A 19,195-nucleotide genomic window follows, 5' to 3' on the forward strand; every position below is an offset into this window, starting at 1 on the left:
ATTCTATCTGAACTGGAAGTAACAATTTCTTGGATAAAATTAATATTTTATGTAGTAAGTGGTTTAAAATAACGGTAGTTATACAAATATGAAGAAGAATTCTTCTTCAAGTACTAAGCCAAGGGCATTTCAGTTCCTTCAAATAAGGTATTTGGTAAGGGTTGTTTTTTAGCTTAAATCTTAAAAAACTATTACCTCTCTGAAGACCTTAGCAGATCTCACAATTTAAAACCACGGATAATTCTGGGAGGAGAAAATTACAATAGAAATTCTTCTATGTATTGTAGGAAATTAATGCAATTAATGATTCATTTGTTGGCACCATTCCCCTTTAGTCGTTGTAAAATTGAAGCCTTGTATGGCAGCTCTCAATGGTTCCAGCTTTCAGATGATATCAAAGATGCTGGCTTTTACTATCTAGATAGTAACTAAAGAAAAAATAAGTCAGAAATTCACATCATCTAATTTTTCAAATACCTTCTATGTGGTAAATGTATGTTTAAGAAGAAAATAAAAACAGTCAAACAGCTTCTAAACAGACTTAGTCTTGGTTCTCTGGCCAAATTCCTTTCAATGTATTTGTCCCCTCCATGTTCAGCTTATATCTGAAGAAGCCCTAAAAGGTCAGGCTCTGACAAACATTCCTTTCAGAGAACTGAATATACATAGATCTACCATTCAAAACCCTCCTACATGGCTTTTCTGGCACATAGAAAATAATTGTCACTTGGTGTCTCCAACTTTAATGGCTAACAGGAGTTTTATAGGTCAAAACATGCATCATCAATTACATTCTTTGTATACTGATGAGTGGAGAAGTTGGCAAATTATAATCCTGCCAGCTAAAGACTCTCCTAATTTTCTTCCCAATTTTTACATAGCTCTGTTTGGAGCAAGGAGGAGAATGCTAATAATCTAGTTGCTGGGATCATACTTCACATTAAATTATAATGTGATTTGATTGGCTTTGGAACATGAACCAAGGAAATGGGAAGTATTTAACAAACTATGGACAAACAAATTAGGACTTAGGGCCGTAGCTGTGTTCTGTGAACCTAGTTGCAGAACATTCATTGCAAAGGCATGAAGCACATATGGTGCTAATATTAGCAAAAGAGCTACCTATGGCTGCTGTTCAGGTGATATATCAAATCCTAGACAAAATTGTTTATTGTTTTCAGTATCAGTCAGTGTCTTAGATACCCTTGTGGCAGAGGTCGTATTCAGCCGGTTCTGACAGGTTCTGAAGAACCAGTAGTGGAAATTTTGAATAGTTCGGAGAACTGGCAAATAAGCTGGCCCCAGCTAATCTTCTTTTGTTGCCCTGAACAGGAGAATGGAGCTGGAAAGCAAGTTAGTGGGGTGGGGAGGGAATGGGGATTTTGCAGTAACCTTCCCCCAGGAGTGGAGAGGGAATGGGGATTTTGCAGTATCCTTCCCCTGCCATGCTTACAAACTCACACCATGCCCACAAAGCCATGCCCACAGAACATAGTAAGAGTAAAAAATTTTGAATCCCACCACTGCCTTGTGGTGGTTCTCACTTGAAGCTGTAGCTGGTGAACAAACTCAGTCCTGTCATTTAGAAATATAATAACAGAATTGAAACGGACCTTGTAGATCACCTAGTCCAACCCTCTGCTCAAGCAAGAGACCCTATACCATTTCTGACAGATGGCTGTCCAGTCTCTTCTTGAAAGCTTCCAGTGATGAAGTATCACAACTTCTGAAGGCAAGCTGTTCCATTAGTTGATTGCTCTCACTGTCAGAAAATTTCTCCTTATTTCTAGGTTGAATCTCTCCTTGATCAGTTTCCATGATAAATAAAGGATAAATTATTAGTACTCTGTGATTATATATTAGATACATAATCATAAAGTAATCAAGGCAACTTGGCCTAACCAAAATTTACCTTATGGAGCTGATTCAGATGACTTGTTATTCGTAGACACATTATGGCTTAGTACATCATGTAAATCACTTTATAATAGAAGTTTAGACGTTTCTATAATATATATTTTATTATATAGTCATATAATACATATATGGATATCGTGTTTTCCTGAAAATAAGATCCAGCCAGAACATAAGACCTAGCATAATTTTAGTGTGTGTCTAATATAGCCCTATCCCCAAAATAAGCCCCAGTTAAGAGCCCGCCCACTCCTTCCCACTGTCTGGTTCCTCACCGCTGCAACAAAGCAGGCACCACAAGGTGAGGCAAGGCAGGTGTGTGTGTGTGGAGCTGCCCCACAACCTGCACCTATGCACCTCAGGGCCGTCCCAGACACCAACAGGAGCCCACCTGCCTGACCACTCCATCCCACTGTCTGGTTGCTCACAACCCCAGTGGAGCAGCTGGCTGCGTGTTGTGTCAGTGCCACTGCCACGAGGTCAGGTGAGGCAGGTGGCAGGGAGGTGGAGCTGCTCCACATGCCCCGCATCTGCACACCTCAGGGTCCCCACAACTGGGCCACCCATCTTTGCCAGGGCAACCAGAGAGCAGCCAGAGATGACCCTGCCCTTGCCACCTGAAGTTTGGTTTCAGGAAAAATTTGTCCTGTAATCTGCAACTCATACACTTCAGAAACATTTGGACCACACATCTTGACAAGGGTAAAGCAATAGACACAATTTACATAGACTTCTGCAAAGCCTTTGATTTAACGGTGCACAACAAACTACTGTTGGAACTAAGTTCTTATGGCATCTCCAGATCCCTGCACAAGTGGATAGCCGCGTTCCTATCAAACAGGCAACAAATAGTCAAAATAGGGAGGGCCCTATCAAATCTAGCACCAGTTAACAGTGGTGTCACAAAAGGCAGCTTTTTAGGACTCATACTCTTTCTGCTTTACATCAACGACCTATGCGATCATATTAAAAGCAGCTGCGTCCTCTTCACCGATGATGTAAAATTATTTAACACCACTGACAATGCTGTTGCCCTACAAAGCAACCTTAACTATGTGTCAGAATGGTTGCATATTGGCAACTCCAAATTTTAACTAATAAATGGTCTGTCCTACACATTGGCAATAAAAATCAGAACACCAAATACAAGTTGGGCGGAAACATTCTTGTAGATGACCCTCACTTTGTCAAGGATCTAGGAGGACTCATCTCAAATGATCCAAGCCCCAAAGCTCATTATAACAGCATTGCCAAAAAGGCATTAAGAGTTGTTAACCTAATTTTGCGAAGCTTCTTCTTCGGTAACACTGTATTGCTAATTATGACATACAAAACCTTTGCCAGACCAATTTTTGAATACAGCTCATCCGCCTGCAACACACACTGTGTATTGGACATTAACACAATGGAGCAGGTTCAGAGGCATTTCTCGAAAAGAGTACTCCACTTCTCTACTCACAATATAATTTCCTATGCCTCCAGGCTTGAAATTTTGGGCTTGGACAATCTGGAACTGCACTCCTTGCAGTCTGATCTAAGCATAGTACACAAAATTGTCTTCTACAATGTCTTGCCTGTCAATGTCCTCTTCAGCTTCAACTACAATAACACACAGGCAAACAATCAATACAAACTCAAGGTAAACAGCTTTAAACTCGATTGCAGAAAATATGACCGGAAACAGAGTGGCCAATGCCTGGAATGCTCTACCCAACTTCGTTATTACAGTCTCAAACCCTCACAGTTTCAATCTCAATCTCAAACAGTCTATCGTGGACCTCACGCCATTCTTTTAAAGAGGGCATGCATAAGCGCACCAGCATACCTACTGTCCCTGTCTTACTGTCCCCATTTAACTGTATTTACCTCCATGTTTATGTTCATACCTATACTTGTTATCTTGTACATGTTTGACAAACAAACAAGCAAATAAATATGCTGACTCGCCCAACTGTCCAACAACCAGGTGTTTCTAGTGTTTTCAGAAACAGTTCAGCTGTTGCTGCCAGGGAAAAAGATGATGATGAAGAACAACTCCTCATGTGCTGAGTAGCCCTATACCCTTGTCTCGCTGCTCCTCTGTTTCTCCTCTCAGGGCAGTGTCTCTGGAGATTCTCTGTAGAACCACCCATAAAGCAACGTTTCATTGTGTAAACAGTCTCAGCTGCTCTGCTTGCATCTTGAGATGTTGCAGATATTGGCCTGTGCTGAGCATTATCTCCTTCTTCTCCTAATCGCCTTTCAAGCTGTTTTTGTTCTTCCTCCAACAATCAGCCAGTCAAATATGCCATGGCTAAGTCCGTCTCTTGCATAGACTCTAGGCTAGTCACAAGAACATCCCATGAAGTGTCTAAGGAACTGAGCACCACTTATACCTTGTGTGCCTCAGTAAATGCCATTCCTCTTTCCTCTAATTCCAGGAATGTTTTTCTCATAGCCTGAAGATGTGTGGACATGCTCTCCCCTGGCTTCAGTTGTCTCCTTGTCAGCAACACTTTACTGCACACAGTCTCTCTAACATACACACTGTGCAAAGCCTCCCAGCACTCTTTCACAGACTGGAGATCCCTCACCTGTATCAGCTGACTGTTCTCTAAAGCCAGAATTATGCTGGCTAATGCCTTTCATTTCTTCACCAGTCCCTGTCATCAGGATTACTGGTGGATTAGTAACTATCATCCATAACTCCTCCCTTTGCAGGTACATCTCCATCTTTACACTCCAGGAGAGGTAGTTCTCATTCAGCTGAGACACCACAAAACCTCCTCCCATTACACTGATGGAAGCCATGATGCTTGTTTCCGTTACAACAGTGGTGGGTTTCAAAAAAGTTTGGAACCTCTTCTGTAAGTGTGGCCTGCTTTCTGGGTCCACTGGTGGAACCTCTTCTAACTGGTTCGGTAGATTTGACGAACCGGTTCTACCGAATAGATGTGAACCGAGAGGGACTCACCTCTGCGTTACAAGCACTAACAACTAACAAACTATGATGCACAAACCCTCTGACTTTAGTGCAAGCTCTTAATGAATTTCTCTTTTCTCTGATTTCTTTAGTCACTCTGGCCTTCATTCTGGACTGGGCCCATAACCTGTCAGAGTCCACACAGTATGACTATGTGAGATAATCCAGGAGCAAATACATTAAAAAGTGTTGTATTTAAATAGTGGTTTTATCTACTAAATATATACAATATATACATACATGTGCTTTAGTTAGACTTCAAACAAACAGCAATCAGCAATTACAGGATGGAAGCACACACGAAGACAGAAATATGCCCCAACAGGGTCTCTTCTTATTACAGGCTCTTAAAGTGATATCAGCTCCAAAATCTTGCTGATTCATTCCTAGCATTACATCATTGTAGCTGCTGGTCAGCTCTTAAATCACTACCCTGACACAATGCTATATGGCTCAGAACAGGAATCTACCAAGTTGGAGTGGTTTTAATACATCCACATAATCCTCATGGTGTTGTTGAGTCTGGCATCTAACTTACTAGTATAGCAATTGTAAAGCCATACAAGGGCATAGTTCTGCTGTGAAGTAGACCAATCCTAGGGCTGATGTCCCGATTTGGTTCCACATAATTTCTGGAGTATGTTGTTTCTAGTATTAATTTTCACTGCCGTATTCTCAAGCTCTCCTGTACAATGTTACGCCAAGGTATTTTGGATGGAGATCATAGGGGAATAAGCTGTTGTTTAAGTAGATCTTTGGGGCTTCATATGTTAGTTTGTGTTAAGGTGGGAGCACATACTGTTTCCATGAAAATAAGACCTATACCAAAAATAAGCCCTAGCCTGATTTTTAAGTATGCACCTAATATAAGCACTGCACTAAAATAAGCCCTAGTGAAGGAGGTGGGTGTGTGTGGCCAGCACAGGAGGAGGCAAGTGTCTAGCAGCAGCCACAGGCAATCAGAGAGATGGTAGGACAGAGTGGGCAGGCATGACAGATATGTAAATTACCCAAACAATTTAAACCCAAGGGCAGAAAATAAAACACTGCAAAAGAAAAGAAACTAAAGGTGTTCTACCTCACCTCTGAGCATACCGATTCAGAAGTGTACATAAATTGAAGATCTGAGTTGAAGTTGTACCCTCCCAACATCTGAGGAACGGATGATGAAGCTAGAGGAGAAAAGCTATCCCCCCCTCCATGGGCCAGGAACAGCCAACAACCACCATGTGTTCCCTCACAAACATGGGCAGCGATCCCTCAGGCAGTCCTTAGCATGGCAGCTCCTTCCCTTCCCCAGTCACCTCATGGAAGCTTGGTCCTTCCTGCCCTGTCAGCGTGACTCCAGCAACCAGGTCTGGGCGTGCGGTGCATCTCGGCATAGTGGCGGGATCGGCAATGTGGGTAAAGCGCCATCCCGAGCTTGGCATGGACCTGACTCATCCCCTTAATTGCGGTGCCATGGATTGCCTGATCCAGTAAAAGCTGGGAGCTGCCTCTTGTTCCATCTATCTGGGGGTGTTGGGAGCTGCCTCTTGTTCCATCTATCTGGGGGTGTTTCTAGTGCCAGGCAACCTCACAGCCAAGGGCTCCTATCTTCTGCAGCTCACCTTGTTGCTCTGGAGCAAGCGGAAACTATAGCCAGGCCTGGAGCTTGGATCTTGCTCAGGCTGCTGCTACTGTACTGTTGGAAGAAATGTCCTTCTGGGTTCAGCTCCAAGTGGGGAAGAAGACACTGGAGACAAGGAGGCTGCTTGGAAAGATGGCTTAATGGTAACAGGACCAAATGGCTTGAGTCCCGAACAGAAAAGGGGATCACATGCTTCAATGTTGGGTGAAGAAGAAGCGAGAGGACAAGATGCTGAAAGTTCCTGGCTTTATACTCTCTGTTCAACCCCACCTCTCTGTTTTCTGTTCCTGCATAAGAAACGTATTCTGATTGGTTGTCAGACTTCCATGGGGCCGAGTTTGAGTTTCCAGATGCCATGTGGTGAGTTTCTCTGGAAGGCTAATCCTTCCTTTATTATGTAAAGTACACTAGCTCAGGCTTTAATGGCTCATTGGCAAAGGTGGGGGGGGCAGAAAGCTGCAGGGAGCTACTCTGTCTTTAAAACATGTTTCTCCCTTTTCACATCCAGGGAAATATAATATTCTGCGTTTTCAATATTTCCTAGGATATTTCATTTTTCTAGGAGTGGGCTAGGTGCTAACTTCCTGCAGCACAATGAGGCAGGAGGACATGCAGAGTATTGGGATCACCTGTTACTCCTCATGCCTCAGCCAACTGCTGAGTCTGCTTTCAACCCTGAAGCTGACTTGACCGAAGCCATCTTGGAAGTTTCAGTGGTCACACGTGCATGCGTGGGTGGTGGGGTGAGTGCGAGGGACCATATGTGCATACGTGGGGGGTAGGGCGCATGTAGGGGCAGGGCATGTGCAGGGGGCCTTGCATTGCATTTTGGGGGTTTGCTTTGGGCACGCAGTCCTGAAAAAGTTAGCCACCATTGTGCTATCTCAACTATCAGCTGTTGGCAATTTTGGCAGGATGTATTTTGGAGAACGTAAAAGCTAGCTAGCCTTAAATTTAGTGGGATGGAATTGAGTGAAAATTAAAAGGAAGCCTCTTTTTAAAACAGAAAGATAGGTATATTATTTAATATCTGTCTGTATGTATACATGTGCACCTAGCAAGCAGTTCTGCTATAAGTGCCAGGTCTTCCAAAACAAATTGGAAGAATTAGGCCCCGCATTTGGGGAAGGTGTTTGTTTGAGAGGAAGGAAACATTCTTTTGAACAATTAAAAGAGGACTGATTTGAAAAGCAAGGGAACAAGAACAGGAAACTAATCCTTCGGTTTCTCAAGCCATCACACTGAGTCAAATCTGAAAGTAAAGGTGCTATAGCAATTATCTGGAAGGAAGACAAGAAAATCAAGGAGCGCTACGACTTCTGCATGGAATCTTATAGTCCTTTACCTTAAATCTATTCATTTGTTCTTCTCACAGCAATTGCATCCAGAGTGGCTTCTTCTATGATTCATGTTCCTTGAATGACTGCTACTGTTTCGCTCCAAAATTCCATAATGCTAAGTGACAGTTACATAGAAGTGACCAGTCTTTTCTGTTGTTTGGCTCAGGCAATTAACATTCTGAAAAAGCAACTTCCAATCAAAGCAAATAAAATATAACACCCAGAAGCCCTTTTACCCAGAACAATATTGTATTTGGAATAGTGTACAAAACAAAGAAACCCTATTTTGATTTGAATCCTTGAAATTATGCTTTGGTTAAAGCATGGACAATATAAACCTCTGTTTCATGTACAAATCCCTGAATTTATTACAATATTCAAGTTTGTTTTTTTAATAAAAGTCATGCCAAAACAGATATAAATGATGTGATATAGCTCAAGAACATGACAAAATATATTAGCCAAACTGCATTGAAAAATATGTTAAATATGTTTATATCAGCATTAACAGAAGGCTGATACAAAGGCTGTTTTCCCTGACTTAGTTAGGGAAAATTAGGACAAAAGCGTATTTAAATTTAAGGAAAAATTACTGTAAGGAAAATGGTTGTCTCTGATACTCTGCAGATCAAACAAGCTCTGAATAAATATCCAGCTAAATATGACATACACACAATACACATTACCGTAATCCAAAATGTGATTTATGTGGCTTAGTATGTTGTTTGAGTTCAATTACTGTAATTTATTAAATAAGCAATGGTTAAGTATGCTATTGTAAGCCATGTGACTTGTTGAAGTATTGGCTTAGTAAAGTGTGTGACCCAAACCATTGTGACTTAACAATGGCTTATAGCTTGATGTGTCTTATTTAATAATACATGCCTGAATAGTTTTAACACAATGCATAAACCAAGATCCAGCATACCACAACACAAATTAGCATGAGGTGAACCAGTCTGAATTTCCAAGACTGCATTCATTTACTGCCCATATAACTTGTTAGCGGCAAAACGGAAAGCTGAGGAGTGGAACGGGTGCGATTGCAGCACACGCTTCGCTGTATTATATACCAATATTGGGGGACGACTGTCTAAGCTGAATATACAATCTGTGTTTTAGATGGGAATCAGTGAAGGAGCTGCTGTTCTGACCGAAAAGAAAAGAAACATGTATTTTTATTGACATTAAAACTGTCAACTGAATGATATAAGGTGAATTTGCGGGTAAACAGAAGAGGAGACAAAACCCGCGCTAGTCTCTAAACTAGCCCTCAGCTATCGATCCCTACTACGCATGTCTCGATTGAACAGAAACAAAGGACCGTTATGCCGTCCGTTAAAGCTGTTGCCTGATGCGCATGCGTAGCTGGTTTTGTTCTAGTTAAAATGGCGGCGCCCGTGGATCTTGAGTTGAAAAAGGTAAAGAAAATCAAAATAGGGCTGGGAGTTGCCTTAAAGTAAGGGGGATTTGGAAGTTAGGGTGGTTGTCCATTATCAGAAGAGTTTATTTGGGTTTTGGTGGTTGGTGTCGCCTCTAGAGAGGGTCTTCTAGGAATTTTAGGCACTTGTGCATTAAGAATATCAGACTTCTTAATATTTAACAGATTATTCGTGGTGGATCCTTCGAGTCGAGTGCGATGCCTGGTGATTTCATAGAATATCACTAAATTATGCTTGGTGGGTTCATGTGATCCCGCTCCTCTTCCCAAGCTGGCGAGTGGTCTCTACGAACTTTTCATATCTGTTTCCCTTCCCCCAGCAATATATCTCTGGAAACATTTTATCTATGAACGGAATTATGGCAACAATTTGTTTCTTATATGATTCAATTTCTATTTAAGCTAGTGTCATTGCCTGTTGTTTGAGAATGTTTAAGAAGAATGTTTTGGAAGGAAATTATTTAAATCTTTTGGCTTTAAATTTTAAATTTCATTTTGTATCAAATTCTGAAAATAAAAGAAGGAAAGCATTTTTAATTCCATTTCAAAACTAGTCAAATGCCAGTCAAATTTAAACGAGGATACTTTTTGTTTTGTATCTACACCAAACTTATAGCTGTAGACGTTTTGAGGAGGTGTTGAGATATGTTTTAACAGTCATATATAAACCAAACCAAGCTAACTTGTCCCAAAATGTAATTCTAAGAGTTTCAGTATCAAACCATGATACATTTATGATACTGGTCACCTAATGACTCTTTCAACCTGGATCAAACTCTCAAATTATTGTAATAAATTATAATACTTACCACCTTTCTGCAGGAAAAATATAAGGTGATTATTATACTTTTGATTTCATCTGTTATTTAGGCTGCATGAAAGACAAACACATTAGTTAACTGTATTTGACTGACAAAACTTTCCATATCTTTAAATTTTAATATATCACCCAATTTGAATCTTCAGGATCTGCTTTTTTATAAGAAATAAATTAAACCATCAAAGCAAGTAAAAATCTCCACAGATTGATAAAGCTCATTGAGTCTATACATAACAGTCTATATGTCAGTTATAAAGGAGTTTGTAGAATGTAGAGCAAATGTACAGCAGAATGAGTATTACTCACTATTAACATGCATAATTGTTTTTACAATTATATAATTATATAATTATATATAATGCATGGTAAATATTCTTACTAGTAAACTATATCCTAAAAACTGTGATGCAGGCGCTAGTGGGCTATTCCCATTTTTTCCACATTATCTGAATTAATCTGATTTAAAAAGTGCTATACCAGTTTACTATTTCATGATTGGAATATATTTGTGTTTCACTGCTAAGTATTATTAAAGATACATGCATATTAGTTTTCACCCAGTGTTGTTTCTGGTTTTTTAAAAATATTTTTTGATGTTTGGTGCATATTTTACATGTTTCTTTAATTCATCTGATGTTTAAATATACAGTACATGCTGTTGTTGAGAGATTGCAGTAGTTGGAAAAGGAGTTCTTACAGGTGGTCCTCAACAGTTCATTTAGTGACATTCAAAGTTACAAAGGCACTGGAAAAAAGTGACTTATGACCATTTTTCATACTTACAACTATTGCAGTATCCTCCTGGTCACATGATCATAATTCAAATGCTTGGCAAGTGACTCATATTTATAACAGTTGCAATGTCCTGGGATCATGTGATCATCTTTTGTGATTTTCTGACAAGCAAAGTAAATGAGGAAGCCAGATTCACTTTACTAATTTAATTTAACAACTGCAGTGAGTCACTTAACTGTGGCAAGCATGGTCATTAAAAAGGGGCAACATTTATTTAACAAAGTGAGTTTTTCATTTAGCAACAGAAATTTTGGGCTCAATTGTGGTTGTAGATCAAGGACAACCTGTATAAAGAGACTAAGAGGTTTTTGTCAAGAGTGAAGACTGTCACATTTTTTTTTTTAATTAGCTACATTTGTATTCTCCATGTCAGGCATTTTCTGAACTTCAAGCTAAGGTCATTGAAACCCAGCAAAAGGTGAAACTGGCAGATATACAAATAGATCAGCTGAACAGAACAAAAAAGCATGCACATCTTACAGACACAGAGATCATGACTCTGGCTGAAGAAACAAGGATGTATGAAGGTATAGGACGAATGTAAGTAATGGTTCTTGTTTGTCATTTATCTTATTTACATTCAATTTTCTTGTTTTCTCATTTTTTTCTGCAGCATTTATACCAAATTTGTATGATACAGCCATCCATATTGGAGTTGAGTTTAGCATGTCATCTGTACCAAGACTAGGGTTTAAACAAAGATTAACCATAATTTGTAGAATCATTTATTTTTGTTTTATTTAGTATAATCATGTTTTTGCGTATCATATGAATCTAGCATGTTTGTCTCATGGTTAAACAGTTCTTGGTCTGAACTGAAAATAAGGTGGGATATTAGATTATCTTGAGTGCTTAAAAATGATAAGGGATTGTTTTCTTGTCTACCACGTGTGTTTACTTTGATCTTGATCAGTTACCATGCTCTTGTACATAAAAAAAGGAACAGCTGACCATTAGCAAAGGTAGCTTGAGTCTTTTAGAAGGGCAAAGGCTGCTAAAAAATAGGGACTCTTAGATGGTTCCAGATAGCGATCAACATTTCTGTAATGCATTTTATGGATAAGAGTCTCTCCCATGGTTAATGTTAAACGTGTTTAATGAATGCAGCATATTTCTGATTTCTATAAGGAGACATATCTATTAACTGCTGAGACAAAGTTTCTTTGCTTTAACTTTGTTTCTAATCTGGAAATTACTGTTTTACTTTTGTACACCTTCACATTACTTTTCGTCCACTGTGATAGTACTTCCGTATCTGTCAGCAATGCCCCTTGAATTCTACATAGGGCAAATTTTATAACAAAAGAATGGATGCAAATATGACATACTTTGCAAATATGGCATACCAGTCCTCACCCATATCACCAAGTTGGCCTTCATGAATGCCAAGAAGCAGTAGAATTCTTTTGTTCTTGGGACAACCTAGACCCGTGATGCCACAGGTGGCACACGGAGCCATTTGTGAGGGCATGGAAGGCATTGCCCTGTCAACTCCAGTGCGCCAGCTGATTTTTGGCCATTTTTTGCCCTCTGGAGGCTCTAGAGAAGCCGCCTGAAGCCTGCGGAGGAAGAAAAACGGCCCAATGGGCAACCCAGAAATCTGTTCCTGAACTTCCAGTTTGTGTGTTGGGCCGTTTTTCAGCCCACCCACCCCCCAGGCTCCTACAAAGCCTCTGGAGCCTGGGGAGGGCGAAGGTCGAACTTAATGGGCCAACCGGAAGTCAGAAAATGGGCCATTTCCAGCCTCCGGGGGGGGGGAATTTTTGCCCTCCCAAGGCTCCAAGAAAGCCATGTGTGCATGTGCATGTGTGGGGCAGCGGGGGGGGGGGGAGTTCACGTGCATGCCCAGGGGGTACAGCGTGAGGGCATTAAATTATGGGGTGGGTTTTGGCACTCGAGGCGAGAACAAGGATCTAAGTTTTCACAATTTAATGATTTGCTATAATTGTCAAATCAGTGATAAACCCATTATGCAAAGCAAGTATTTTAAATATTTTCATATTCATTTCCAATCATCTAGTTTCTGAAGTAACCAAATAAGTAATCTTTTCTCAAGAGCACAAGAAGTAGCTTGTGACCCTACAAGATTTGCAAACTACAAAAACAATAATGCTTGTCGTCCCTGTAGCCATCAGATAATTCAAACTGAATGCTTTACATTTGCTGCTATGTGGTGTGCAATTCTGTGCACATAACAACACTTCTACCCTGTAAGTAATTAAACTTTTTGAATTTTTGACACATTCTCTGATCCCAGGATCAGCTAGAAAGGTACTCTTTGGGAGGAGGACGATTAACCAGTGGAATAGCTTGCCTTCAGTCATTGTGGATGCTTCATCAGTGGAGATTTTTAAGAAGAGACTAGTTAATCAGTTGTCTGAAATGGTATAGGATCTCCTGTTTGAGCAGAGAACTGGACTAGTCCTCCAAGGTCCCTTCTAGCTCTATTCTAATTCTGAAATTGGCTTTCTCTTTTGAGACTTGGCTGAGACTTTGCCAACTTACTATATACACATGTACAGTATGGTTGTTTACTAAATGTAGATAAATTAAAACTCAACCAAGATAACTTGTGAACTTAATCAGTGTGGGATGCTGCTGGTTTAACAACTGGTTCGGTGAGCGTGCGCTTTGTTCACGTGTGTTTTGCTTGGGCGCGCAGCTCTGAAAATGGAGTTCAACTGCTTACCTTCCAAGTCAGCAATGGGGGGGGAAGTCAGCTGTGCCGGGCAATTGAGATGAACTAGAAAGCAGGTTTGGTTTGATTTTTCTGTCAGTAAACATTTAAGTATATATTTTTGCTCTGTAGTTACTTAGGAATTACAGAATCATAGAAATGGAATGGACTCAAACTTTGTTCTATGCAGGAATTTATAAATAACTCATATCTAATACAACCCTGTATGGTAAATTGGGCTGAGATGGAGTGGCTGCCCCAAAGTCATCCAGCCAGCTTTCAGGCTTAAAATAGGACTAGAACTCACAATCTCCTGGTTTCTAGCCTCAGACCTTAACCACTAGATCAAACTAGTTCTATTAAAGCATCTCTCATTCGGCCTCTTCTCCCCAGGCAAGGGAGGGCACTTCTCCAGGTGATGGTAGGACGTTCCAGAAGTGGGTTCAATCCTTATTTGCCCAAGAGACTGAGTCATAGTTGAAGCCATGCCTCCATCCTTCCTGTTTGGCTCCATTCCGACTCAGTCTTGCCTGAATAGAGATGTAAATTTTACTAGCTCGTGTGTTGGTTCCCTTTTTTACATCTTTAAATTTGCTGGGGACGCAGCTGGCCGAGGGCCGCTGGTCATCCTCAGCTCTTACACATAACATTAACTGGCTGGAATTGTGGGCAGCTCATCTGGTCCTTCACCACTTTCAGGCCCTTGTAGCACACAGTCATGTCCTGCTGCTGACAGACAACGCGATCGTGAAGGCACATGTGAACAGACAGGGAAGGATGTATTCTAAGGCCCTCTGGGAGGAGTCTCAGAGGTTGGGCGGAGAGGTACCTGTTGTCCATCAACATAGAACACATCTCTAGAGAAGCGAACCACCAGGCGGACTGGCTCAGCAGGGCCATGGTGGACCAGATGGAATGGCAACTGGATCCAGAGCTGTTCAAGGAGATTTGCCGGAGGTTCGAACACCAGAGGTGGACCTCTTCACGTCCCCGGAAAACATCCAGTTCCCCAGGTTTTTCACGCGGTTCCCGACTCGGGGAGCAGAGGGGAGCAGTGCCCTGCACAGCAGGTGGCCCCAGGGGCTACTTTATGTGCTCCCCCCTCTTCCTCTCTTACCAGGGGTCCTGGGAAAGATAGTGTCAGAGGGGGCAGAGGTTATCATGGTCGCTCCATACTGGCCCTGCAGACCTTGGTTCACACACCTAATAGGTCTGTCCACTGCCAAACCCTGAAGGATCCTGCTGGAGAGGATCTCCTTCGCCAGGGGGTCCTGGTCCATCCGGAGCCTCAGTGGCTCTGGTTGACCGCCTGGTGTTTGAAAGGGGGCTCTTGAGGGAGGTGAACTTCTCCTCAAGGGTGATCCAGACCATCGTCGCTTCTAGGTGCCCCTCCACGGCCAGGATTTACAACGCCACGTGGTCTGTGTTTTGCAAATGGTGCCACATGGCACACGTGAACCCCAAAGACCTGTCTCTGCTGTACATCCTGGAGTTTCTCCAGGATGGCCTGGAGAAGAGTCTGTCCCATAACGTGCTCCGTAGGTAGGCGGTGGCTCTGCCCACTGTGTTGGGGCTGGACGGTAGGGAGAGCCTGGGACGCCACCTGGTTGTTAAAAGGTTTATCAAGGGTGGCTAACCTTAGGCCCCCGGTGGTTCACAGGTTCCCATGTTGGGACTTGTCCACTGTTCTCTTGGCTCTCATTAAAGATCCCTTTGAGCTGTTGAGGATTATTTCCTTGCAGTTTCTCACATTGAAGGTGGCCTTCTTGGTCGCCATCATGTCTGCAAGGAAGATATCAGAGCTGGGGACTCTGTCAATGAGGGAGGACCTCTGTGCCTTCCATCCCAACACAGTCGTGCTGAGACTTGATCCCACTTTCATTCCCAAGGTTAACTTATACTTTCATAGGGCTCAGGAGATCTCCTGGATTTTTGTCCCAATCCCACTCAGGGAGAAATCCTGGCATAACTTGGATGTGCGGAGGGCTCTCCGTATCTACATCAAGCGGATGGCATCCACTAGGAAGACGGAGCCATTGTTTGTCTGATTCCAGCCATCTACTGTGGGATCTAGGGTGTCACCTTCCACCACTGGGCGTTGGCTGCGAGCTTGCATTGCTCGGGCATATGAGGCGCGGGGTATACCTGTACCCCAGGGGATCACTGCGCATTCGACTAGGAGCGCTGCTATCACGGCTGCATGGAACACTCAGGCCCCAGTCGGGAATATTTGCAGGGTGGCTACGTGGGCTTCTCCATCACCCTTCGTAAAGCACTATCAGTTGTATGCTTTCATGTCCGCCGAGGCATTTTTTGGACAAAGGGTGCTTCAAAGAGTGCATACGGACTACGGCCCAGTGAGTTCCCCACCCTAGGGACTGTTGCTATGGTATGTCCATTTCTGGAACGTCCGCCATCAGGTGGAGAAGGAACGTTGGTCCTACCTGAACATTCTTCTGATCGTGGTGCAGGACGGTCCATATCCCTCCCTGTCAGTTAGGTCCGTAGACCATGGGGCTGGGCGAGCTGCGGGGCAGGATCTGCTCTTCTTTTGTCCTCTAGTTGGAACTATGTTTCGTCGGAATGGAGCCAAGCCGGAAGGAGCTGGAGGCGTGGCTTCAACTATGACTCAGTCTCTTGGGCAAATAAGGATTGAACCCAGTTCTAGACCATCCTGTGCCATGCTGAGAAGAATGTTCAGGTAGGACCAACGTTCCTTCTCTAAGGAATTGGTTCTGTACACTTAGTGGAATGAAGTGTTGCCTAATATTCAAGTTGAATTTGCTTTTTTGTAATTCAAAACTATTGCTTTGTGTTTTGCTCTCTGGAGTAATACTTCCTCATGTGATCTTTCCTCAAGTATTAGAAGAATATTATCATACAGTCCCTGTCATATTTTCTTAAAACTGTAATCTGATTTTTTTTCTCTCATAAGTTTTGGTTTCCAGTATTCTATCAATCTATTTATTTGCATCTGTTTCAATTTGTCTGAATCCCTTTTAACAGGTGGTGCTAAAACTAGATAGTACTTAATATAGAATCTGACTAAAGCAGAACAGAATGGAAATATTTACGTCCCTTAATTTGGGCAGTTTAATTTTATTGTGAGCCAGTCCTGTATTTCACTTTTTTGGCAACAATAATTTATAGTTTTCTCTTGTTGAGCTATGTTTCATTTTTTTAAATCAAGCCAAATATCTCCCATTCTGTGATTGCTCTCCCCCCCCTAAAATTGCATATGTTTATTAAATTTAATGTTATTTTCAGACAGAATCATCTTTCTGTCTGCTAGATTAATTATTTCTTAAAATTTATTATATCCTGACTTTCAGAATAGCAATCTTTCTAAAGCAGTTTGCAAGTAATATAAACTTTTGTAAATGCAAAGCCAAATAAATATTTCTAAAATCTTTCCTGTGAATATCTGGTTCTAGTAGTCTGTTGGTTTGTTAAAGGTAAGGAAAGAATCTATTAGTCCCAAGATGGGAACCTGTGAACCACCAGGGGCTTAATAGATGTTTGTTGCATATCACCCCTTTCTCTTCATGGCTAGTTTCTGCCAGCACTCCTATCTCTTGCTACTTTGTTTATAAGAAAGTCTTTTTTAAAAAAATTATATGTTTGGTTTAAGTTTCCTAAAAAATCAAGAATTGCTGCATGGTAATTTATTTATCTATTTCCCTCCTTTATTTTTTTGATCAATAACAGCTAACATATTTAATACTTCTTTATTCTCCTATTTTCCTGATACAGCAGCAACTCTGTGAGGTGAGTTGGGCCGATAATGACTGGCCCAAAGTTACCAAGCTGATTTTCATGGCTAAAGTAGGATTATAACTCATAGACTTCCAGTTTCTAGCCTGGTGCCTTAACCACTATGCCTAACTGGTTCTTCAAAGTTCCCACAATATGCCAACTGCCAGGAGTTTGATTCTGACTGGCTCAAGGTTGACTCATCCTTCCATCCTTCCGAGGTTGGTAAAATTAGGAGCCATATTATTATTTTTGGGGGGGGGGGGATATGCTGACTCTAAACCGCATAGAGGGCTGTAAAGCACTGTGAAGTGGTATATACAGTAAGTCTAATTGCTATTACTATTTCCACTATATATAGTTATTGTTCCATTTTTGTTAAATTACCCTTGCTCCATCATCTAAAGTAGAAAATCGACAGCAAACTGAAAGTTAGACACTAGGTTTACAATGTTTGTCTCCCCAAAGATGTCAGGATATTTCACACCTCAGCACTTGTATTGAATGTGTCTTTGAAATATATGCACTATGCAGAATAGCTTGCCCCATCCTGAATGAAGTTAGTCCTTGATGGACAATGAGCTTTAGTAGTGGCTTTGTAACTTCACTAGCAGAATACTTCATATATAAACTTATCTGACCAGAAAGCTCATATAGAATGCATTAGATATTCACATAAGCATCTGAAAGTCACTAGTGGGCAGAATTTTTTGGCTTCAGGACTTTTGCGAAGACCAAACAAGTAGTAGTCTGTCGAATCTTGTGGAAGAATGTTACAAAGAGCAGGGACTGCTACTGAGGTGTGTTGGCTTGGCCTTGTTAGATGGCAACATTTAAGAGAAAAGGCCTGGAGTATGCCCACCCTATCAGACTTAGTAAAATAGGTAGATATGTTTAGGGAAAGTTATTATGGCCAATAACCTGATCCTAGCCCATGTAAGATTTTAAAGATGATCACTAACACATCATTTTGTACTTGTAAAAACTGAAATCCAATGCACATGGCAAATCATAGGGAGTCAAAACTGTGCCCTTGTATTTTGGACCAATTATAATTTTGGAATAGTTTTCAAAGGCAGCTTTCTTATAGAGCATAATGCAGTAATCCAACCAGGAACTGACTAGAGCCTGAGTGACTATGAGCAAAGACCTCCCAGATCAGTTATGATCAATTGGTATGCAAGATGAATCTATTCAAAGGCTCCTTGACACATGCAAATTTTGCACTTCTGTTTGGGGCAAGACTCAAAGATGTACTTCACCAGATTCATAACACAGATGGGAGCAATTCTAAACATGCTTGTCATGACCACTTCCTTATTTTAGAAAACTCATATACTGTATTGCTGCATTCCAAAATTATTCTTTGTTTGCAATAATAACATACAAATTAAAAATATTAAAAATAAAAAAATACAAACAGAAACTCCCACCTAATTGCAAACATCACTCCCACTTTTTCAGACCACTCTTTTTGCAGTCTTTACACATTCTGTGGGCCATAGATATTTTCATTATTTGGATGAATTCAAATGAATTCTGTTTATTATCCACATATTCCAAGAGTGTATCTGAAACACCACCAATATTCAGATACGGTATTACACATTGTACACATTCATCATAGTACTCAAATTAAAATGCTGATGTCAGTTCACAAATAGTCCAAGTAGCAAACTCGACATTAGTGTATATGCTTATATCGGGCCACATAAGTCTTTCAAAAGAAATGAACTAACTGAATTAAAATGTACTGGCAAAAAGCCAAAATGCTGAACTGTCCTCTCAGTAACAGATATTGCTTAGACTAATTTATCATCATCTACTTCTTATTTCTGGTTTTTCTTTTATGAAGCTGCAAAT

At 41.2% G+C, this 19,195-nt stretch overlaps 1 protein-coding gene across 2 annotated transcripts in view; it reads left to right on the forward strand.

Annotated features, from left to right (window-relative positions):
- The first annotated feature begins 9,145 nt into the window (after positions 1-9,145).
- Positions 9,146-19,195, forward strand: part of PFDN1 (prefoldin subunit 1) — a 35,312-nt gene continuing 25,262 nt past the window's right edge. For both annotated transcript variants that reach the window (XM_032220190.1, XM_032220191.1), the window contains exons 1-2: positions 9,146-9,267; positions 11,276-11,442. In XM_032220190.1, coding sequence (XP_032076081.1) covers positions 9,235-9,267; positions 11,276-11,442 — 200 coding nt within the window. In that variant the 5' untranslated portion in view covers positions 9,146-9,234. The remainder of the gene's footprint in view (positions 9,268-11,275; positions 11,443-19,195) is intronic.

This window comes from Thamnophis elegans, chromosome 6, assembly GCF_009769535.1.
Source record: "Thamnophis elegans isolate rThaEle1 chromosome 6, rThaEle1.pri, whole genome shotgun sequence".
NCBI classification, from domain to species: domain Eukaryota; kingdom Metazoa; phylum Chordata; class Lepidosauria; order Squamata; family Colubridae; genus Thamnophis; species Thamnophis elegans.